General features: G+C 45.5%; 1 protein-coding gene across 2 annotated transcripts in view; it reads right to left on the bottom strand.

The window, feature by feature from the left end:
* Positions 1 to 24032, bottom strand: part of MED13L (mediator complex subunit 13L) — a 982865-nt gene that overhangs the window by 149178 nt on the left and 809655 nt on the right. For both annotated transcript variants that reach the window (XM_069214516.1, XM_069214517.1), the window contains exons 22-23: positions 9207 to 9426; positions 8632 to 8820 (exon numbers count right to left, since the gene is read on the bottom strand). In XM_069214516.1, coding sequence (XP_069070617.1) covers positions 8632 to 8820; positions 9207 to 9426 — 409 coding nt within the window. The remainder of the gene's footprint in view (positions 1 to 8631; positions 8821 to 9206; positions 9427 to 24032) is intronic.

Here is a 24032-nt window from a genome sequence, read left to right as displayed (position 1 = left end):
GAGGCGGCGTCTATGTACTACTCCCGACATCATCATGGCGACTACGATGCCAACGACTCCTGCGGAGTCAACCGACACCACCTACCGACGCACAAGGGTACTGCTCGAAGAAAAAAATCTCCGGATCCAGTCTGACGCCGGGAGGAAAATTATAAGGTAAGGAAACTACAACTAGAAGTCTATCAGATTTGCTACATCACACTTACCTCATGAGGGCATAGCTGCTCAAACTGGGACCAATTGCTTTTTGAACCTGCCTACAATGTGGAGACCCCACGAGGAACCTAGTGCATACATCCTGGTATGGCCCCTGTTTATCACATTTTTGGGAGGGGGTGCTAGTGACTTTGCCAACAGTACTGGGATGGGAACTTCCTAGGGGCCCAAAACTGATTCTGTTAGACATTACAGACGACCTGAAAGGGTGAGGCGGCTGGCAGGGGGCACAACAGATACAAGAGGGCACTACTTCGGTTGGGGCTAATAATAGCTGAGCACAATATTGCAAGAGCATGGAAAGACACTACAGCCCCACTGGCGGCTGGGTGGTCCACAGGTATGGACTACAACGTGGGCCTGGACCCACGGTATACCTAGCCAGGGGATGCCCACAGAAACATCAAAGTCTAGAATAACTGGGCCAAATTGAGGGTAATACACTTCGAACCCTGCTGTAGGAAAGCAACCTTTTTGGCATGATTATCCCCCACTTTTTGCCTGGTTTCTGATGTGACTGACTGTTAGTGCACTGGGTCACTGCTAAACAGGACGCCAGTGCCAGATCCCATTCCCAAAACTGCACAGTTTTGGCAAACTCTTTAGCTATCACTGTAAGTTCCTAGTAAATGGTACCCCTGGTGCCTAGGGCCTGTGGTTACTAAGGAAGGTCTCTGAGGGCTGCAGCACCAATTGTGCCACCCGCAGGGGCACTTCACCTAACCCCCTGTGTGCCAGGTCCCCTATCACTCCCTGTGCCAGGTCCCCTATTATTGCATGTGCTAGGTGTAAGTCACTCCTAAAGCCTAGTGCATCAAAGCATATGTGAGGGCACCCAGCCTGGTGGTGAGAGAAAAACCGACACCTACGGCAACACTGCACCCGTGACCCCGAGAGTGCTGCTGGATGAGAAAACCTGACACCAAAAGACACCCCTGCATCCGTCAGCCCTGGGCACAGGAGAAGACCAAAGGTACACCTACGTCCCAGAGCACCCCAAGTCTACTACCTACCTGTTCGTTGTCCCCAAATGGCTTTCCAGCCACAGCCTGCAGCCTGTTGGTCATAAGGTCAATATCCCATAGGAAACCAATGGGCACTTGACGCCTAACTGCACCCGGCTGCACCAGTGCGGCCCAGTGTGACCTATTGGTGTGGTTCTGATCACTGCCTAGAACTTACCTTAACTCCCTGAGAATGGCTGCGTAAGTCATTGTTAACCTTGTGTTGCTGAACATTGTTTTAGCTCCACAGGATAACATTCAGAGAACTTTGAAAATTGCACTGTCTATTTTTGAAACTACAAAGTATTTATGCTTGAAAGTCTACTCACCTGATTACGTAGCTCTTGGGTTTTAAACATATATAAAAATAATTGTAATTTTTCTTAATTAGTCCCAGATTTATTCTTTAAGTGTGTGTCTCATTTATTGCCTCTGTGAGTACAACAAATGCTTAGCACTACCCTCTGATAGGCCTAACTGTCCACCCACACTACCACAAATGGAGTATTAGTCCTATCCACTTTTGCCTCTGCAATACCAATTGGGGATCCACTTGACTATCTGCACAGTGTACTTTATTATAGTGCACTATAGAGAGACCGCTTCCTACACCTGCCCGTCCCGCTCATGGTCCTGCATGAGGAGATACGATCATTTGGGACTGCCTTAGGCTGATTACGTATAACATTCTTTGTTCATTTGCTGCTCCCTGTTGGGCTTCAAGTGGAGGGAACTCATGGGGCTTCTTCTTGTGGCACTGTGCAGCCACATCCTTGCATCTTGCCATATTTCACTGCTGGCTCCCTACTGAATCTGGGTGTGTTATATAGTAAAAAGAAATCCGTAAAAAAGATTAAAAAAAATAAATAGCAGCACCAAGGATTTCGCATTGGAAATAGATATCCTCAAGATTATCTTTATCAATGATAGAATTGTAATGAGGACATGCACTAACCAACACAAAACATTTCTGAAACAGATTTGCAAAAAAGTTATTGTTTCTGAAAAAGTTAGAGATTCAGGACCTAATTGAGCTCTGTGTGCTTGTATCACCGAGCATCCTGGGAAGGGGAACTCTTTTTTTCAACACTTATACTCTCTTCATCATGTCTGGGTATTATCAGTGTGGACTCCACACCTAATGCTGATAAATTTCACTGGTGAAACATTGGTGGTGAGTTTTGTGTTTTGGACACAGAATGAACAACCAGCAAGGATCCAGAGCAGCACTGCCACATCGCACCCTCAATCTCACATGTGTGCGTATGCCACCACATCATCTTCACCAGAGCACATGCCTGTGCACTAGCCATGAGACTAGCAACAACAGCATGGGCTAGGCCAGGGCAAACTCAGCATAACCACTCTTGGTAGGCTATGCATGAATGGACTCAACTGGGAGCCCCGGGGCCCCCCCATACAGTACAAAGGAGCAAGACGACCCTTCCAGAACAAAAAAAAACTAACAGTTTAAAGGTGCAACACTTAAGGAACAACAAACTTTGGGGGCTATAAAACCACAAACCTAGCCATATTTCCTACACGAGGAGTAGACTAGGGAAGCCAAGGTAGGCCAGAAAATCTGTCCCAATGAGTCCAAGCATGCACCAAAGATAGTGCACACTACCTTAACATGGAGAACACCATTTGCTATTTCCGGCTATTTTCAACATACAAAAACTATTGTGTTACCCTATACCACCTCCCTCAGTATGGCCTTGGACTGCTCGACTTCACTATCCTGAGGGACAAATACTAGTGGTTTGTACTTGGTGCTTATTTTTGGGCACAATACTATGGTAAAGCCCCAGGACATCAGAGGTAAAATTGCTTGGATTGTTGCGGTATGAGCTTAACCCCTGCATGTCCTGGGACTCATGATAAAGTTTCCAAATCGTTATATACATTCAATAAAATCAAGTGAAGTAAAGAGCAACTTATTTCTGACTCTGTAGACTGAGAAGCAGGTCAGCAAGATATGCATACTGATAGGAAGACCTAAGCAGACCGTCTGGTCCTACAAACCATAATTTTTGCTCAATAGAGTTTCGGCAGTTCAAAATCAAACTCAGACTTATGTACTCCACTGCAAATGCTAAGTTATTCATAAGTATTGTGAAGGTAGGAGTGTGATAGTTGTATCACACAGGTGCTGTAGAAGAGATGACATTTGCCATTGGTCTGTGAGTGACATTCTCACTGGGGGGAGGGGGGGTGCAGGTGATCTACTCAATTTATGAAGAATGGTTAGGTTCTCTAACATGTCTAGGACGACACTTTTAGAGTCCAAATACCTTTCGAAGGAGGCACAGAGAAACTAGCACTGCACTAGCAAGATAAATGTTTCCCCTTTAATAGCTGTGATTTGAATTTCCTCCAAAAAAATGCATCTCTACTTCCTTTTTATGCTGGAGCAGCAGAGAATTCCACAATTTAGCACCCTGCATGAGGAAGAATCTGCTGCTGCATTTAAAACATGAAAAACATTTGTCACTGGAACAATGCTGAACGCAGAATCTTGAACCTCTGGAGACAAAACAATGGGAAAATTCAGATGGGAAAATCTGATGCCTAAAGCACGCTGCTGTTAACATACCTCTTTTACGACCTGGGTGCCAGAGCAAGGGGTTACTCAGATGCCACTAGCTAGACCTTACTGAACCCAAAGAATTATGCATTCAGCAATTTAAATGTGTCACAGTCTGGGTTGGCAACTAGCAGGAACATCTGCATAAAATGAATCACAAAAATCCAATAACAACTGGGCAAAGACATTAAAACGTGGGAGGAGAGAAAACTGCTTTGTCTACTTGAGTACGTTTTGAGAGTGGATGGCTACTGAAATAGAAAGATGCATAACTGGCAGCAGTAGCTCATCAAGGAGACAGCTGAACAAGTTTTCTGTTAGAGACTATCTAGCCACAGATACTTTACATTTGAATACTTCCCAGGCTTCAGATTGGATCAGGAAACTTTTCAGCAGTATCTCCTTGCTCCGGAAGGTGGCACCTTGGGGCTCCGCATGGATATCATTCCATTCCAAAAATGACGTGCAAGGTCTATATACACACTCCATTTTCACGTGCTGACCTAGGGACCTTATTAATGGATAGAGTCCAATTGCAGAACGGGGAGGATGGGAGGATCAGTGGGAAATCTGCAGCTAGTTAGCCTCCACCAGAAACAGGGCTAACAAAGGTAAGTAATTTGTTCTTCTGGTAACGACTTCTAGCTGCAGGTTCCTCATCTTTTGAAAAGGTATCAAAGCAATAACTATAGGAGGTAGTTCTGATTGGACTCAAACCAAAAAGTCCTGCAGGACCAAGCAGGCAAAATGCCCTTCTCGAGAAACATGACTGTCTAAACAATGGTGCTTTGTGTGGTGAGACGCACACAAAGCTGCCTGGAAATATCTAGAACAGGGACTCCACGTGCAAGTGCAACGGTAGCAGCTTTGGCCCTCTATGAATGCGCATGCAAACTTTTTGGAGGCTGCTTTTTGGCCAGTGTGTAACAGATCTTTATGCAGAGCACAACCAGCTGGATATGGTTCGCTTCTGCACTGCCTTGAACGTTTTTACTCCATAGAACCGACAAAGCACTGATCATCCACCTGGTCATCTTTGGTATGATCAATGTTGAAGTTCTGTACTCTCTTGGGGTCCAAGCAATGGAGCCACTCTTTTTTACAGGGGTAAGGTGGAACTCAGCGCACCGGCAGGGTGATGACCGGTGTGGAACAGCGCCACAACTTTCTGCAGGAAGGATGTCAGAGTCCACAGGACAAGTTTTTCTGGGAAGAAGATAGTGGACTGACACAGAGCCCGAAGCTTACTCGCTCGCCATGCAGAGGTGATGGGGACAAGCTGGTTGCAGATTGGACACAAATTCTAACACTATTGGATTCAACAATGGATGCTGCTTTAATAGGAGTATATTCCAGGTCCAATTTGAGTGTGTGGTAATTTAACAAGTATGTGTTTTTCAGAACAACCTTTCAGAGTAGGGTATCTACAAGACTATTCAATCAACTCAAGGCTCAAGCATGGTTTCCAAGTGGACACCAGATGTGGTGGTATAAGACATGGAAGCATTTGAGCTACAGTGGACAGATCTACAGCTGCAAGCTTTCAAAGGTAAAGTCAGGCTTTTATGAGCAGCCTGTGAAAGCACTTGATTTTAATTAGATGCCATGGTCAACTGAGGAATATAGGTCTGCTTAGAAAAATAAAGCCTAGGCAGATATATAGAGCAGGTCATCAACCTTGTTTCAGCACTACTGGCCATAGGCAGTAAATTATTTAGCAGTTCTGGGTGAAATGGGTGTTGCTTGCTAGGAAAGTTATTGTTAAAGTTCTAAGATTTTAATGGCTGACGGTGACTTGTGAGGTAGCATGCAATGGTTTCTTGAGTGATCACTGACAGTCTGCTTGAAGTAAAGTCTCCATGTTTTAAGATGTCAATAGAGTATTTTCTTTGTTTGTGGATGGTCTGTCAATAGTATTTTCATTCCTAGTGTTTATTCAGGGACTCTCACTATTTTGATTTATTTAATTTCTGGCATGAGGATGTGAATATTATGGATCTAATGAATAGGCTTACACTCTTGATGATGTAGGTTTATATTGGATTTGGACAATAAGAACAAATTACTTATCAATAATACTTTTCCTGGTAGAGACTATCTAACCACAGATTCCTCACCTTACAACATTCCCCAGGCATCAGACTGGGTCTGGAAAATCTTTAGCCGTACCTCTGTACGCCGATAGAAGGCACAGGGTGATCCGCATCGGCCTTCCTGCAGTGGAAGTGATATAAGCGATGTTTACATAGGCCCCCACCTGGCGCGCAGTTGTTTTCATGACCATCTTTGCACCAAAAATGGAGAGCCACGACTCAACGATGGAAAGACCAGTGTGCAGACATCTAACAGGCTTTAGTGTGAGGAGCCAATAATGCAGAGCGGGGAGGATGGGTGGGTCAGTGAGGAACTAACGATTAGAGTCACTACCAGGAAAAGCGTTACCAAAGTAAAGTAACTTATTCTTGTGGTAGAGACTACTAACTGTAGATTCAGGAGGCAGCTTCTTAGCTAGTGTGTTGGACTTTCATGCAAAGTACGATTAATCAAGAGATGGTCCATTTGTGCACTGCCTTGCCTTTTTTCAATCCAGCAAACCCAACATAAAGCTGCTTGCCCACCAGGTGTTTTTTGGTGAGATGAATGTAAAAGAGATGGCTGTTTTGGGGTTCAAATTAAGTAGTCTCTCCTCTTCCTTAAAAGAATAAGGTGGTGTGAAAAATGTTGGCAGCATGATGCTTTAGCTGACATGGGAAAGAGCCACCACATCCGGTAGAAAGGAGGCACAAATTCAGTCTGTCTGTGTAGAAGCTGGTTTATGGGGGTGTGACTGAAAGAGCCCAAAGCTCACTGATCATCTTGGCCAATATAATGGCCTCCAAAAATACCGTATAAAGGGTCAGTACCCGCAGAAGGCAGCTATGCAGCGGCTCAAATGGGGGACCTCAAAGTCAGAACCAGACTGAGGTCCCACTAGGCATGACAAAAGGAGCAGTCTGTCCGTGTAGAAGCTGGTTTATGGGGGCATGACTGAAAGAGCCTAAAGCTCACTGATCATCTTGGCCAATATAATGGCCTCCAAAAATACCGTATAAAGGGTCAGTACCCGCAGAAGGCAGCGGCTCAAATGGGGGACCTCAAAGTCAGAACCAGACTGAGGTCCCACTAGGCATGACAAAAGGAGCAGGAGGGGCAAATATTGCAAGCCCTTAAGCAAACGGGTCACAACAGATGACTTCAGCAGAGAGGGCTTATCAGGAAGCCACAAAAAAAGATGATAGAAACATAACCTTTATCGGTGCCCAAGGCAAAGTCTAGTCGGGTTAATGACAGCACAGAAAGCAGCACCTCTAACAAGAATTCAGAAGTTGGATCAAACTTATAGGAGGAACTCCAAGTCACAAATTCTTGTCAACTGCAAGCGTATACAATTTTTGATGAAGACACCTGGCTGCCAGGCTGACATAACAGACCTTGCATGGAAGATCAAAATCAGGGCCTCCTGGAAAAGTGTCCAAGACCACATTCCACTCTGATTTGGAATGGTCTAGTATGAACACCTGAACTAGTCTAGTCAGAGGAATTGCTCAAGATTTTCTGAATTCAGTCTGATGGATTTGAAAGTACTAAGAATCTAGGATTATAAATCTGTCAGAAAAGCAGTGCTGTGGAGAGGGTGATATCCAGCTATTGGGGATTGAAAGAAACAGCTGTCTAGTGGTTAAAAGTGTAGGAGATAAGAACTGTAAGGCAGAGACGCATAAAGAATAGTTAGTTATTGGTTTCATACAGATAATCATGTCAGCCGGATTCTAGTGCACAGTGTAATGATAATACAACCTTAAGGACCTATTGAGTAACTTATGCTTTTCACAATTAATTAGTCCAGCCTGCCTCTGCCATAACTTTTCGTAATAAACAGATCCGCCCTATAACCTTGATCAGTGGCTTATCACCACAATCAACTGAGAACTGCTGTGCTGAGAATAAGCTTTCCCTTACATAAAAAATTGAATACCAACACATTACTTTAGCACAGTCACACAACTTCTGCCTCAAAGCCCCACTCTCAATAGTGCATCTTAAAGCCCTTTTTACATTTATCATATAAATTATGATGCCGCTAGGGCTGCCAATCCAGACCTGAAAATTAGATTACACTATCACTAATATCACTTCAGTACAAATAGGACTTATGGCCCTTTCTGCACTTATAATGGTGCTCTGTATTTTGCAATGAGGTGGTGTGGGCACCTTTACCAGCTAGGAATAAACAACCAAAGCCATGAAGTCTAAGCATGTCGCTGGTCACAGTTTAAATAAAAGGTGACATCTTGATCGCAGGGAAAAAGGTACCTTCTTTTCAGTTAATATACGGTCTTATGGATACACTGACAATTATGAATAATTCTATAAGGCAGCCGACAAGCACTTTTCTCGGTCCACCTGTCACAAGATGAACTTATGTGTGAGTGAATGTTTTGGTAAGTTTTAATTAAGGTGTTGTGTTGAATTTGAAACACGTTTAGGTGGTGAATACAAGACAAAAATACCTGTTAAACTTGTGTTGAGACTGCTCTTTATTCCAAAGTCCCAACTACAGAGAAGAGCTCTCTGAATTCTGCTTAGACATATGGTAAATATGCCATCAGGTTAATATTATGTGTAAAACGTGAGGCATACACATCAGTTAATACCTTTTTTTAACCAGTCTTTCCAAAAAAAAAACATCCTACTTTATATTTGATAACATTTCTTTAACTGTGAAAGATTAAAAGGCTTTTTCATTCTTTTACTCTAGAAGCTCCCTAACCCCTTATCACAAACCTGCTGGTTCTTGAGGGTCACTTCGATGCTGGAGGCTGGCCCAAAGCCAGTAAGTGATTTAATGTGGATTTGGGTGGGCAGTGGCCGACGGCACTGGCAGTACACAGAGAAGGCCAGGGACTTCAGTTGTTGGATGTAGAAGACCTGTTCATCTTTCACTGTTTGGAGCATATACTCACAAGGCACAATCTGCAGGTCACAAAACAGAGTAAGATTTAAAGCTACTCTAAACCACACTAAGCACATCTGTGCAGCAAACAGGTCTCAAGCTGTCTACACTTGGATGACCCTCATTTCCCAACCAAAGGCCAACATCTTGTACTTTTCATAATAACAAGGTTAATGCTAACAAACATAAAAAGGGGAAAGGAATAATTTGCATACGGTTGATCTGAGAAATAAATTATGCAGCTATAACAAAAACAGGCAAGAAACAAAGTAAGGATTGAAAACAAATTGTGGCAGGGATCCATGAAGTTGGAAAAGAAATGAGACAAAATGGAATACAGAACATTGTTATGGTGAAAGGTGAAAATATAAAAGGTAATCAAGGAAAGATAAAGCACAGGACAGACCTGAATAACAGTTGAATTTCTGACATTGTTGGGTAAATTGTCCAGCATCTCAGTGTAGCATCGCATTAGACTCAGAAGCCACAGATTGGTGGAAGTTGATTCATCCTCTGCAGTGTATGAAAAGGGATCCACAACATAGATCACAACAGCAGGTGGGTAAGTGTTGCTGTCTGCAGATTCAGGTTCCGTAGGAATCCCTATCTTCTCCCGCTCAGTCACACTGTAAAACAAATACACACAATGATCATGAAAGTTTATTCAAACCCTTAAGGTTCACATTGTATGCAGCCTGGCCTATATTCGCAAAATAGTTGTATTCTCAAAATAGTTGACTTGTGTACAACCCTCAAGATGCTTCTTACGTTTACTCCGGGAACTTCAACACTGGACTCAAAGCCTAACTGCTTTTAATACACACCAGTTATAGTACTTCAATGCTGCTCTTCCATCACCGCAAGAGTCAAACACTAAAGAAGCATTACAAAGAGTGCTCTTCATTTTCACTTCTGGGGGACTCATACCTTAGACCACCACAAACAGATTAGAAACCGGATAGACTAAATGCTGCAGAAGGCCTATACACTTGTGAGATAGATTTCCTCTCTGAAAAGCCTATTGTCCTTGTTTTCTCTAATCAGTTTTGTGAAACAGCAAGTCATGTTTCCTACAATGGATTTCTTTTTTAGAAAGATAATGTCACAAAAGTGACATGCTAAAAATGACCTATGCAAATCCAAATCATGATGAACAGCTTTCAGAGTGTCAAGCCAACTTTTTATGTTTAAAATTGATTGATTTTCAAAGTGCATGACTGCCAAGAATGACTTATTGAAATTAGACTTATTAATGTGTACAGGTTTTCATGACAAATCTTTCATTCTATGTCAGGACCGGAAACAAACCTAAAGTCCCATGATCACTGCACCAGGGTCCGCTCAATCACATCCGGGTAGCTTCGCCTGTGATGTCCTCTTTCTTTCCTGCTTGGCAGCAGCTAAGTACCTGTTTTCTCATCTTTCTCGTAACAGACTAATAATTACGGGATTTCGCTTTGCAGCAGGGCTCTTTGCCGCCCTAAGTGGCGCCGCAGGAACACATTTCAGAGTTCCTGTTGCGGCAAGCTCAAGCCTCGGGGCAGTGAGAGTGTGATACGGCATTCTTACCGCTAGGGGTGTACGGACGGCTGCCAATCGAACGCACGCTTGTCAGATTCCAGAGCTGGATCTGACAGCCGCGTCGCTTCAGCCGGACACGCTTCAGAGTCCCCAGCCGCCTGGAAGCCTTACGCCCACAACTTGTGTGTCTGTATTTAAGGCACTGAATGCCTGTTTGTTTTGAAATACGGAGGCAGTTTTTTTCTCCCTGGACATCCGGCTGAGCGCATTCAGTTGTCGCCGTTCTGACGCCAGTCACTGCCTCAGGGGCCCGGCCCAGGCATTAATACGAATAATATGAACAATAATAATAAGAATCTGCCCTTTATACATTCCAGGGCGTGGGGGCCCCAGGGGGAATTGTTTTTGGATAGCGCTTCGCGCACTTGAATAAGCTACTTGATAGCTCCAGAATCGCCTTAGGCAGCCCATCCATCTTTTCCCTTGTGTCTCTGGCCTACACAGTCGCTAAATGGCACAGGAATATATGGAGGAGGAGTCCCTTCAGGTGCGACGATGAGTTTTGTCAGGCAGTAGACACCTCCATTCACCAGGCAGTAGCAGTGGCGATGGAGCCCTTCAAGCACCGCTTGCTAGAGCTGGCCTGCATTTGCCCCATTCCTATAGGGGGTGCCCTTGATAGCCTTCCCTCAGGGTCGCTCTTTCCAGGCGTCCACCACGGTAGCGCAAGTCAGACAAATCCGTGGATCTGAACGTTTTTGAGTCCCTCAAGAAGGCCTTTATAAGGCCAGAAGCTTCAGCAGAAGACAGCCCTCATGACCTACTGGAACTCCCTCCTCTGTCCGACCAAGCAGATTCCCTAGACGAAGTGGGCTGTCCTGCCCTAGGCGCCCTTCACATCTAAAGGAATCGAAGGCCCAAGACCCGATGACCAACATGCTGGACCCCAAGGATCTTATCATCCAAGCTCTTCAGAGTGGTTTCCCTCGGAAAAGGTGTCCAAATACGTGGCCAGTAAGCATTTGGATAAGGAGGTCAGGGCCTGTCTTAAAGCAGAATGTCCGAGCCCGTCCCTTCCTGGGAAGGTAGCGCTAACTCCTAAGCTCGACCCTCGCATGGCCACCTTCCTCCAGAAGTACTTCAAGGACCTGAAGAAAAGGATCGATAGGTCATAGCGCTCATGCCAAGATAAGTTGCTGGACGTCAGTGGCCCTCAGACGAAAATCCTTGACTTAGCAGAGAAGGCTAAAGCCTCAAATTCTCCCATTTCACCAGAAATCCTATTGGGTTGGGCCCAAATGGAGATCATATTTTTGGGTAACACCAATTGTGCGCTCTCCACGGAGAGGAGGCGTTCCTTTCTCCTGAAAGTGGACCCGAAGCTGGGCGATTTGGCATCCACAGAAGCGGGTCTCGTGGCTCAAGGAGGACTCTTCGGAAAGCCTTTTCTTAAGGAATTGGGCAAGTTCGCAGCAACATTTACCTCATTGGACAAAGCACAGATGTCAATAAAAAAAGATTTTCAACCCCAAAATTTTCATCAGGGCTGGCCGTGGAAGAGGGCCATGGACCGGTCGCTTCTACATCCAGAGCCCTCCCAAAGGCTTCCGATGCCAGCAAGAAATTCCCCATCAGGGCGAATTCTTCAGATCCCGGAGACCCTACAGAAGTCATGGTTCAAGAGCCTCCACTAGGGGACAATTCCAAACCCAGCCAGGTGAGGTTCCACACTTCTTCCCACATAGATCTGGGAGGCAGGCTGGCACAGTTCAAACACAATTGGGAAAAGCTCACAGCAGAAGCATGGGTCTTACAAACCATTCAGGGCTTCCGAACAGAGTTTTAAGGTACCCCGGTGCAGCCGGTTTCTCCACGCTCACTACAGTTTGCAGAAGATCAAGCTGCCTTAATCGACAAGGAAGTGGCAGATCTCATGAAAAAGAAGGCCATAACCAAGACACCACAACACCCAAAGGGTTTTTTGAGCAATCTCTTTCTGGTAGAGATGGGGGACAACGTCCGATGATCAACCTAAGGAAGTTCAATGGTTGGCTAGTATACCGCCATTTCAAGTTGGAGGGTACCCATCTTCTACGGGACCTCCTGAGACCCAACGATTGGATGGTCTGCTTGGATCTGCAAGATGCCTATCTGACGGTCCCGATCTTCCCCCACAGGTGGAAAATGGTCCGTCGAGGAACGAGTTTTGCATATCAATTGCCTAGAACTCATGGCGGGTTCCTTCGCGATAAAATGTTGGACAAAGGACCTGATTCGCTGTACTGTCGTGTTGAAGATGGACAATCGGTCAGCCGTCAGATACATCAACAAATTGGGCGTATCAAAATCCTAAATGTTGGCAGATTTAGCCAAAGATCTATGGGAGATTTGTCTCAGCAAGAACATTTAAGTTGCAGCAGAATATCTGCCGGGGGGCTCCAATTCCGTAGCGGATTGGTACTCCATACAATGGTCAGACTCGAAACTGTGGCATTAAGACACAGCAAATTTCCACCGCTTGAATACCCTGTGGAGTCCCTTCTCGATAGATCTATTCGCATCCAGGCTGGATCCCAAAGAACCGCGTTTCTTCAGCTGGAGACCGGATTCTCTGGCGTTAGCATCAGATGCTTTTCTCTAGAACTGGTTGAAGGAAGAAGGAAATGCGTTCCCACCTTTCGCGATGATCACAAGGTTGACAGTACATGTTCGCTGGCAAGAAGCCAAGGTGGTCCTGATCACTCCTTAAGGAGGTCACAAGTATGGATTCCGGTTCTTCTGGAACTTTCTTGGGATTCTCCAATCCTCCTACCCCCACGGTCCTCATTGTCTTCGGGATACACTGGGCTCTTATCACCCACTGGTGATGCGCAGCCAAATGCCACTTATGGCCTGTCGGATTTCAGGCAATGCTGGAAAATCCCAGCGTCATCGGAAGAAGTTGAGAACATGCTGGCAGTGGCATGGGCCGTGGGAACGAACAAACGATATAGATCAGCCTGGTTTAGATGGGTTCGTTGGTGTGTACAAAACAACTAGGATCCCCTGGGGTGCCAAGTGGTCCCCATCCTGAACTTCTTTGCCTCCCTGGAGTCCAGGAGGGTGGCGTACAGAACAGTAAATTCTTACTGGTCAGCAATTTCAGCAGGCCATGTCCCTCTGGAAGGTTCCCCGGAAGGTGAGCATTCCCTGGTTGGCAAACTAATGAGGGGCATACGTCTGTCTTTGACGCCCGAGCTGCGCTACTCGGCTCTCTGGGATGTAAATCTAGTTCTCAATTTCTTCCTTTCGTGGCAACAGAGCGAATATTTATCCCAAAAGGAGTTATTGGCCAAATTAGCCATTCTCTTGTGCTAGGTCAGATGTCGTAGGGTATCGGACGTGAGGACCCTGGACATTCCGGGCCGCTCCTTCACTCCAGAGGGAGTGACATTCAGTATTTCCAGGTGAACAAAAACCAAATAAAGAGTAGTCTCTAACCCATCTTTTCAAAATTTCCCCAAACTGTGCGTAGTGCGTTGTCTCAAGGCGTACGAGGAAATGGCGGAGGAGTTCGGACCTCCAGGGGAGAGACAGTTACTTATCTCATTTAGGAAACCTCATAGGGCAGTGTCATCGCCCACTACTGCGAGATGGGTCCGGTGAATAATGCAAGAGGTGGGAGTTAATACCACGATATTTGGAGCTCACTCTGTATGAGGAGCAATGGCCTCTAAAGTGTTTCGCTTGGAAGCCAGCTTGGAAGACATAATCAATGCAGCGGATTGGTCTTCAGATTCCATGTTCAATCGGTTTTACTTCAAACCGGTATTGGACATGGCCTCGATGGTGAATAAGCATTAAACAGGCATAATCCTCGCCTCTGGTCCGGGCATAGAATGAAACATTTCCTAGTAAACATGAAGGAAAGTTTCAATTCTATTAAGGACACTGAGGCGAGGATTATTCTCACCATTGGCTTATCAAGACCTTTGCCCAACCCTTGGATTTTACTCATGAGGATTTGCTAACAATTACAGCATAAGGTCCAAGTAATCTTCACAGTTTTTCCTCAGAACTGAATTCCCTAAACGAATGGGAAGTCATGTGTTTGCACTGTCCGTACCTGTTTTTCTGCGTATGACTTTCTTGGGTGGCTCTTGACTTCATCGGAATGTTATTTTGCTTTAGTTAATCGTTGGCAACAGATTACCAGGCTCTCTCACTTTGCTTAACAGGAAATGAGGGATCTAAACAAGAATGAGGAAAGCGGAGATCAGCATTTCTCCTCGCAGTCAAGAAAGAGGAAGTCACAGGGGAAGCGACCCGGATGTCATTGAGCGCACCCCGGTGCAGTGATCATGGGACTTGTAGTTTGTTTCCCTGCTTTTCTTGGAAAATGTAGTTTATTATGGTTAAAGTTGAAGCTGCTGTCAAAAATAAAGAAAGAAAGTAGGCATAATTGAAACTTTCCTTCATATTTACTAGGAAATATTTAATTCTGGGCCATATTACTGAAACCTTTGTAGTATAAATTAGCATTTTGGTAAGATTAAACTTTGAATTTTATGACAGTTTTTTGGACTATTTTGGGTTTCGGTTTCTTTTAAAATCTCTGTTTGATGTCTATTGACTATTGATGTCTCCTCCGTCGATTGCACAATTTCTCATGGATATACTTTGTCTAGTGGCACTTTTAGGTTTCCTCCATCCCCAATTCTCTCGGGTATGTAAGGAAATGCCTCCTTGGCAAGGTTACCCCCTGACGTTTTGCCTTTTGCTGATGCCAAGTTATGATTGGAAGTGTGCTGGGCCCCTGCTCACCAGGCCCCAGCACCAGTGTTCTTTCCCTAAACTGTACCTTTGCTTCCACAATTGGCACAGCCCTGGCACTCAGATAAGTCCCTTGTAAATGGTACCCCTGGTACCAATGGACCTGATGCCAGGGAAGGTCTCTAAGGGCTGCAGCATGTCTTATGCCACCCTGGGGACCCCTCACTCAGCACATGCACACTGCCTTACAGCTTGTGTGTGCTGGTGGGGAGAAAATGACTAAGTCGACATGGCACGCCCCTCAGAGTGCCATGCCAACCTCACACTGCCTGTGGCATAGGTAAGCCACCCCTCTAGCAGGCCTTACAGCCCTAAGGCAGGGTGCACTGTACCACAGGTGAGGGCATATGTGCATGAGCACTATGCCCCTACAGCGTCTAAGCAAAACCTTAGACATTGTAAGTGAAGGGTAGCCATAAGAGTATATGGTCTGGGAGTTTGTCAAACACGAACTCCACAGTTCCATAATGGCTACACTGAAATATGGGAAGTTTGGTATCAAACTTCTCAGCACAATAAATGCACACTGATGCCAGTGTAGAATTTATTGTAAAATGCACCCAGAGGGCATCTTAGAGATGCCCCCTGAACTCCAATCCGACATCTAGTGTGGGGCTGACCAGTTTCTGCCAGCCTGCCACAACCAGACGAGTTACTGGTAACATGGGGAGAGTGCCTTTGTCGCTCTGTGGCCAGGAACAAAGCCTGTACTGGGTGGAGGTGCCTCTCACCTCCCCCTGCAGGAACTGTAACACCTGGCGGTGAGCCTCAAAGGCTCACCCCCTTTGTTACAGTACCACAGGGCATCCCAGCTAGGGGAGATGCCCGCCCCTCCGGCCACTGCCCCCACTTTTGGCGACAAGGCTGGAGGAGATAATTAGAAAAACAAGGAGTCACCACCCACCACTCAGGACAGCCCCTAAGGTGCCCTGAGCTGACGTGACCCCCTGCCTTTAGAAATCCTCCATCTTAGGTTTGGAGGATTCCCCCAATAGGATTAGGGATGTGCCCCCCTCCCCTCAGGGAGGAGGCACAAAGAGGGTGTAGCCACCCTCCAGGACAGTAGCCATTGGCTACTACCCTCCCATACCTAAACACACCCCTAAATTTTGTATTTAGGGGCACCCAAGAACCCAGAAAATCAGATTCCTGCAACCTGAAACAAGAAGAAGGACTGCTGACCTACAAGCCCTGCAGAGAAGACAACTGCTTTGGCCCCAGCCCTACCTGCCTGTCTCTCAACTCGAAAACCTACAACAGTGACGCATCCAACAGGGACCAGCCACCTCTAGAGCCTCAGAGGACTGCCCTGAACCCCAGGAACAAGAAACTCCAGTGAGCAGCGGCTCTGCTCAACAAACAGCAACATTATTGCAACTTTTCTGCAACTTTCAAAGAGCTCACACTTCCCGCCGGAAGCGCGAGACTTCACACACTGCACTCGACGCCCCCGGCTTGAGATCCAGAGAACCAACACCACAGGGAGGACTCCTCTGCCTAGCCCAGGTGGCGGGTGGCACAAGAAGCACCCCTGTCACCTGCCTGCACCGCTAGGGCCCCTTCATTTTTTCCTATACAAAACCAGACGCCTGCTTTGCACACTGCACCCGGCCGCCCCTGAGCCGCTGAGGATGTGTTTTGTGTGCCTACTTGTGTCCCCCCCCAGTGCTCTACAAAACCCCCCGGTCTGCCCCCCTGAGGACGCAGGTACTTACCTGTTGGCAGACTGGAACCGGAGCACCCCTGTCCTCCATAGGCCTATGTGTTTTGGGCACCTCTTTGACCGCTGCACCCATCCGGCCCTGAGCTGCTGGTGTGGTAACTTTGGGGTTGCTTTGAACCCCCAACGGTGGGCTGCCTATGCCCAGGAACTGAGACTTGTGTCTTACTTACCTCACAATCTAACCAATACTTACCTCCCCCAGGAACTGTTGATTTTTGCACTGTCTACTTTTGAAATAGCTTATTGCCATTTTAACATAAACTGTATATGTTATTGCTCTAATTCAAAGTTCCTAACTTACCTGTGTGAAGTACCTTGCATTTTATGTATTTACTTCAAATCTTGAACTTGTGGTTCTAAAAATAAATTAAGAAAATATATTTTTCTATATAAAAACTATTGGCCTGAAGTAAAGTCTTTGAGTGTGTTTTCCCCATTTATTGCCTGTGTGTGTACAACAAATGCTTAACACTACCCTCTCATAAGCCTACTGCTCGACCACACTAGCACAAATTAGAGCATTAGAATTATCTAATTTTGCCACTATCTTACCTCTAAGGGGAACCCTTGGACTCTGTGAACCCTATCTGTTACTTTGAGATAGTATATACAGAGCCAACTTCCTACAGGGTACTAAACAAATTTCTCTATACATTTTCATGGCTTGGTGAATGCCATATTAATTCAGGTAGTCCTGGTCAACTCTTATGTTTATGCATCAAAAATCTTTTGGGGACTCTACATGTGTCTTGGTGTTTTTCTTCATGTTTCTCTTGATTTCTTAAGTAATAATTAAAGCATCATTGTTTAATGATAATAAGGCTGCAACTCTGCTATAAATCTCTATACATCTGCAGCCTTGAAAAAAGTTGCTTTGGTGATGCAACACTTGTCGGCTGCCTCAATATTAAAGCTCAAATGGAAAGGCTGACCTATTATGAACTATAACTGGAATAAACACAAATTATTTCTTTAGGTACATAATCCTCCCTTGTGGATTCAATATTTTGGAATACTAAAAAGTGTTTTGGTATCATTCTGATTTTTTCATTAATATTACTCTTCTTGACACTTCTGTTGGTAACCTACCTGAAAGTTCTGGTTGGTCACTAGTGTATTTTTAACAAATGTGGTCATATTACACAGGGATAAAATGTATTAGTAGCTCGAGATGATGCTCCTTAAGAAGAATTACCTCTCATTGCATAAAAGGTTGAAGGCCCCTAAACTAGACTGACATCGATGGAGTGAGCCATCCCACCACCTCAGGTCATCAGCCTTTCTGCATTATTCCTCGTGGGCTGCAATAGAGATGGTGCGTCTACAGCCCTGGGGAAAAAAGACTCTGCTATTTCTGGAACAGATGGCCTGGACCCTACCTTGCAGCTGATAAATATTCACCAACATAGCTACAGGGAGAAGACTGGTGTCTGGTAGGGCAGAGAGAAAAGTTGGAAAAGAGATGTGACTTTTAGAATTGTCTGAGTAGCTTGGGAGTGGATGACCAAATCCATCAGCCAAATCAATGACCAACACTGTCTATTCCATTGGAGCAGTTACTGTTACAAATGTTACTTTATTTTGTAGCAAAGAGAATTAGGGTTACTATTAAGCCTTGTTTCAGACCAGCCATAATTCCCATTTCCTTTGAACTAGTTCCACCCACAGGCTTGGATACTTCAGTCCAAATGTTATTGTTAAGTGACATTAATATATTAAATAAATTATTCCCCATAAATCTCCCAGTTCTGACCATGACTTACATCGAATTGCATGGTCAAACGTACTAGTGCACTTAATGCATCAAACATATGAAAAAAGCTGGAAAACAATAACTGAGAAATCACTGGTCCTCAGTTTGTAAAGTCTGGGGGGAAAAAAGAATCAACATCACTTGTGCCTTGCATGTGCTTTCATAGCCCTGCTACTTCACTTCTAACTGATCCTTCATGGACCTCTTGCTGAGGGCGCCAGTGAAATAACTTTGTTCAAACAATTCCAGGATCCAGTTTGAAAATTGAGTTTATGGCTCCAATAAGGAATTAGCAGACCTGAACAGCCATTAAAGTACACTTTTTGCTCAGATAAACATTTCATTAGCCAAACGGCCTTAATAAATCCCAAATGACTATTTGAGACTAAAACTTTTTCTGCCACTCACTGTACAATACCACCCTCAGAAGTAGGTCTGAGAACCAAGATCATACTAGAAAGTCTTGCAGGACCGAACAGGCAAAATATCCGTCCCTATGGACCTGACTGTCCAGGCAGTAGTGTTTGGTAATGTGTGCACAAATGCCCACGTTTTCGCCTGACAGATGTCAAGGACTGGAACTCCACATGGTAACGCAGTGGTTGCAGCTGTAGCTCCGGTAGAATTAGTGTGAAAACCTTCAGATGGTTGCTTTTTTGCCGTTGCATAGCAGATCTTAAGGCAGAGTACGACCCACCTGGAGATGGTCCACTTCTGCACTGCCTGACTTTTCTTCACACCCACATAATCAACAAAGAGTTGATCATCCACCCAGAACTCTTTTGCACAATCAAGGTAGAACACCAATGTTCTTTTTGCATGCAGGAGGTGGAGTCTCTCCTCTTTCCTTAGAGGGATGTAGGGGTGCATAAAAAGTAGGCAAGGTGATGGATTGGCCTACATGAAAGGGCGTAATGACTTTGGTAGGAAAGAAGCCCCACTGCAAAGCACCACTTTATCAGGATAGATGGAAAGATAGGGAGGCTTAGATGACAATGCCTGTAGCTTACTCACCCTTGCAGGCAGATCTAATGGCCAGAAGGAAGGCTGTTTCCAAAGTGAGAAGCCTGAGAGGACAATTGTGGGGAAGCTCAAAAGGAGCACACATCACAAGTGTCAAAACCAGATTCAAATCTCTTAGGGGCATAATGAATGGGGATGGAGGAAACATATGTAAGGCCTTTAAGAAACCTATGTACAATAGAGGACTTAAACAAAAGCAGACATTGCAGACAAATTACCTTTGAGAGTGTCCATAGCAGAGTCCTGCTGGGTCAAAGAAAGTATAAACAACAGAACCTCTTCAGAGGCAAACAGATCTAACCAAGGCTCTCCACACTGCTGAAAGAGACCTTGTGCCACCCTCTGAATGGAGGCGCCATTCATGATCCGGTAGACATTTTCTGCTTTGTTTTTCTGCTCTGGCATTCACGGAGCCTGCCAGATGTTGAACCACCAGGGATATGACCTGCTGTTCTAATCACGTTCAGAGATGCAAAGCCTCTAGACAAAGGGTCCTCGCCCTCCCTCCCCCCACCCCTGCTTGTTGCAGTACCATATTGCAGTATTGCTGTCAGTGAACTCCTGCACCATCTTCCCCTTGAGAGAGGGAAGAAATGCCTTCAATGCTAACCGGACTGCACAGATCTCCAACAGGTTGGATGTGGAGTCTGGACTCTGCCGGAGATCAGATGCCTCTGATCTCCACCTCTCCCAGATGCCCCCCCCCTATTCCAGGAGCAACACGTCACTACTGTCAGATCTGCTTGGGGAAGGGAGAGTGATCCGCCTCTGATCCAATTGTGGTTTGTTAGCCACCATGCAGATCTTGCGCAGTTCCCTCCGAGATCTGGACCTTGCTGGAGAGATTCTCCTGATGCTGCACCCACTGGAACTTCATGCTCCACTGCAGAGTCCTCATATGTCATCTGGTATATGTCACCAGCAGGATGCAGGAGGCCATGAGGCCCATCAGCCTCTGAGTTATTCTCAACAAAATCCAGGATAGTGGCTCAAAAATCGGAATCACAGCCTGAATATCCTTGACTAGCCGCTCAGGAGGATAGGTCCAAAACTGCACTGTGTCAAGAACAGCTCAGATGAAAAGGAGCATCTGAAAGGGAGTCAGGTGTGACTTTGGCACTTTTATAGTGAACCGCAGCAAATGCAGGAGGTCCACCGTAGTCTGGAGTTGAGAGAAGACAGCCTGGGTCAAGCTCACCTTCAACAGCCAGTCATCGAGATAGGTGAAGACGGAAACCCCTGATCTGCGCAGATGAGCCCCAAACTCTGTCATCACCTTGGTTAACACCCGAGTGGTGCTGGTAAGGCCAAAGGGGAGCACGGTGAACTGAAAGTGCTTGTGGCCTACCGTGAGCCACAAGTACCGTCTGTGGGCAGGTAGGACGGTAATATGATAATAAGTGCTCTGCAAGTCCAACGCTACCATTCAGTGTCCTGAGTCCTCTGCAGATGAAACCTGAGCCAGAGTGAGCAATTTGAACTTCTCCTTCTTGAGGATAAGATTGAGGGATTGAAGGTCTAGGATAGGGTGGAGGCCCTTGTCCTTTGTGGGAACCAGAAAGAAGTGGGAATAACAACCACAACCTACTTCTGGCACAGGAACCTTCTCTATGGCTCCCTAGGCCAAGAGAGACGTAACTCCCTCGCGGAAATGGGACAGGTGATCCTCCACCATCAGAATGCATGACGTGACATGGAATTGGGGGCAGTCTCGAAGGGGAGGCATGACAGATTGTCAGCGGAGCAGGTGATGGCGAATCCTGCCTCCGACTTGCCCTTGGTGGGGAGTCAGACTAGGAAAGCTTAGAGGCTGCTACAAAGGAGAGGGGAGCCTTAGCACGAGTTTCCTTGAAGCGCTCAAATGCTGAGTCTGCCTTGTCTCCAAAGAGACTGTTGGAATCAAAGGGCATGTCTATCAAAGTAGCCTGGACACCCCCGAAAAGCCAATCGTCCTCAAACAGGTGTGACACTTCAGGGCCACTGCTGACAAAACCCCTCTGCCCAGTGAGTCGTTCATGTGCAGTCCACAACGAATAGTGAACTTTGCTGTGTCTCCCCCACCCTAATCATCATTAAGGTGGAACCAGAATACAATCCACTTGAGACCAACATTCCTATCTCCCTTACAGAAGCCAAAGACATCTCCAAGATATTTAGCTTCCTAGTCAACAACAGTCAAGATCCCATGGTCGCATTATGGGAACAGTGGGAATGAGATATAGGCACACATGTGGAAAAAGTCTGTGTGAAAGCCAGAGTGGTCCCCAGGTGTACTGGCGATATCCATGCTCTTTAGGCTAGTACAACTCAAATATCTTACTTTAGCCCAACCATGCCCTAAACCCTCACTGCCTATGCTGCAAAAACACAACTAGGCAACTTCTATCACACGATTTGGGAATATCCATCTATACAAAGTTATTAACACACCATATGCAAGACTATCTTGCGTCGCCAGGCGCCCAGTGGTGCACAAGCCCAAAATGATCCAGCGGGGGCTCATGGATGAGTAGGGGTGGGGTGTGATGGATGCACTAGACTAATGGTTGCGGTGGGTCTCTGGCCAAACGTGATATTGTCCGCCAGTGGAGAGCAGAGACACTGTCCACGCTGGACAGACATGCGGAATTCACTACTCCGAGGCAGAGTGCTATGCCAGGGGCAGACTCAGATTTTTATTTTTTTTAAATGGGGGGGGGGGGGGGGGGGGAGGGGGGAGGGAATTAGTCTTCACTGCAGGTTCCATGACTAGAACGTATTGAGTACTTTTGTTATATAGAGAGCTAAATGCCTTAGACTGGGTGGAGTGTTTGAGGAGACTTGTGAGATACACACCTCTGTATGGCGTGTTCAGTTAAGTAGCTATGTAAAAGTAATAAAAAGATATGTTAAAAAAAATTATTTCACTATACAAATAAGAACAAGCATTTGCAATGTAATAGGTCTCGCACATTTCGAACAAGTTGTCATCTTTTGACAACAGCGCCCATGAACAAAAAACAATGAAAACACGAGTGGAAACTGAGAAAAAACGACTTAACAAAATAAAAGAAAGTTAGCTTTAAAAAATAAAACTTTACAATTGTGTTTGTCCCGAAGGTGACGTTTTTGTCAGTCACAAGCCTTCTGTTTGAGGGGAACTGGAAGTTAAAATGAACAAAACAGTCCCACGATCACGTCGGGAGCAGCGGACCCACTAATTAAGTCGAAATTAATTAGTGCTTGATCGCCGTTCCACACAGAGGAATGGAAATTATGCCAGGCCTGCCCTGACGAACTACGAGGCTGCAAAGGAGAGTGCCACGCAAACCAACAAATAGTGAACTACAAGCGGGCTCCAAGACCTCTACTGAGCACAACAGTGTCTCACTAGGGAGACGCATGCACTCACAGGCTTGACCCTAAAAAGGGGGCGAAATTGTCCTATGTCTTTTTGAAGTTGAAAGCGTGCAATAATGAAACTACCTGGTTCAATGGGCACGTGACTCAACAATTACCTGAACTCCTCACACCAGTAATATTATGCAACACTGGAATACATACTTCCACATTGGAAAATGTATCCCAAGTAAGGTCTGAAGTTCTGAAAATGTAGGCTTCAATAAAGAAAAAACTATAATATTTTGTTAAGGGGTGTGTCCTCTGTCAGTATAGTACCGGGTGGAATCAAGTACCTCAAAAGCAGGGAAAATATTAAGGTAGTGTGGCTACGCAAATGCATCTTTAATATGCAGAGTTTTTAACACACCTAAAATTTGAGCCTTCTGTTGAATAGATGAAAACGGGAGGCGCTTTCAGAATGTCAGGCCTGCTAGGCTTCATCTTTGTTAGATATAATAAGACCAAACAGTAAACCAAATGCCTGCAACTGAGAAAAGTAGTTGAGGGCTGTGCTAATGGGGTAGGAGTAGTGTATTGTTCTATATAGTTCGAAAAGATTAAGAGAAGGGTGAGAAGGATGAAATTGCACACATTAGTACTGTGCTGTATTAGACACTGCTGTCTGCACCAACCCCTTCACTTAATGGCAGAGGTTAAATTACCTAGACACACCATTCATTAAGGCAAATGATAGCGTGTGCTGTGGTGAATGGATTACAACTGCCCTTTAGAACTAAAGCCTTTACAGGTGATAATGTTTATTCGGATCTCCATCAACCACCATGGATATTGAACAGTCTGAAGAGTAGCGCAGTGAATGATGGAAATTGCTTCAAATAGTTTGGTGATAAATCGCAGACAAAAGCCTTTCGAAAGCTAATCCACTGCTCCCTATTCCAGATCAATATCGTTCGTTTCCAGCAGGTTTATAGTGCTCCGAGGTCAAACTCGCACCACCACATTCCATTCCCAGTATCATTAACTACCTCAAACTAAAGTGTGCTTAACCAGTCCATTAC

The sequence above is a fragment of the Pleurodeles waltl genome, chromosome 11 (genome assembly GCF_031143425.1).
Source record: "Pleurodeles waltl isolate 20211129_DDA chromosome 11, aPleWal1.hap1.20221129, whole genome shotgun sequence".
NCBI classification, from domain to species: Eukaryota; Metazoa; Chordata; class Amphibia; order Caudata; family Salamandridae; genus Pleurodeles; species Pleurodeles waltl.
The sequence above is the reverse complement of the archived record's forward strand: the minus strand, read 5'-3'. Positions and strand labels throughout refer to the sequence as shown.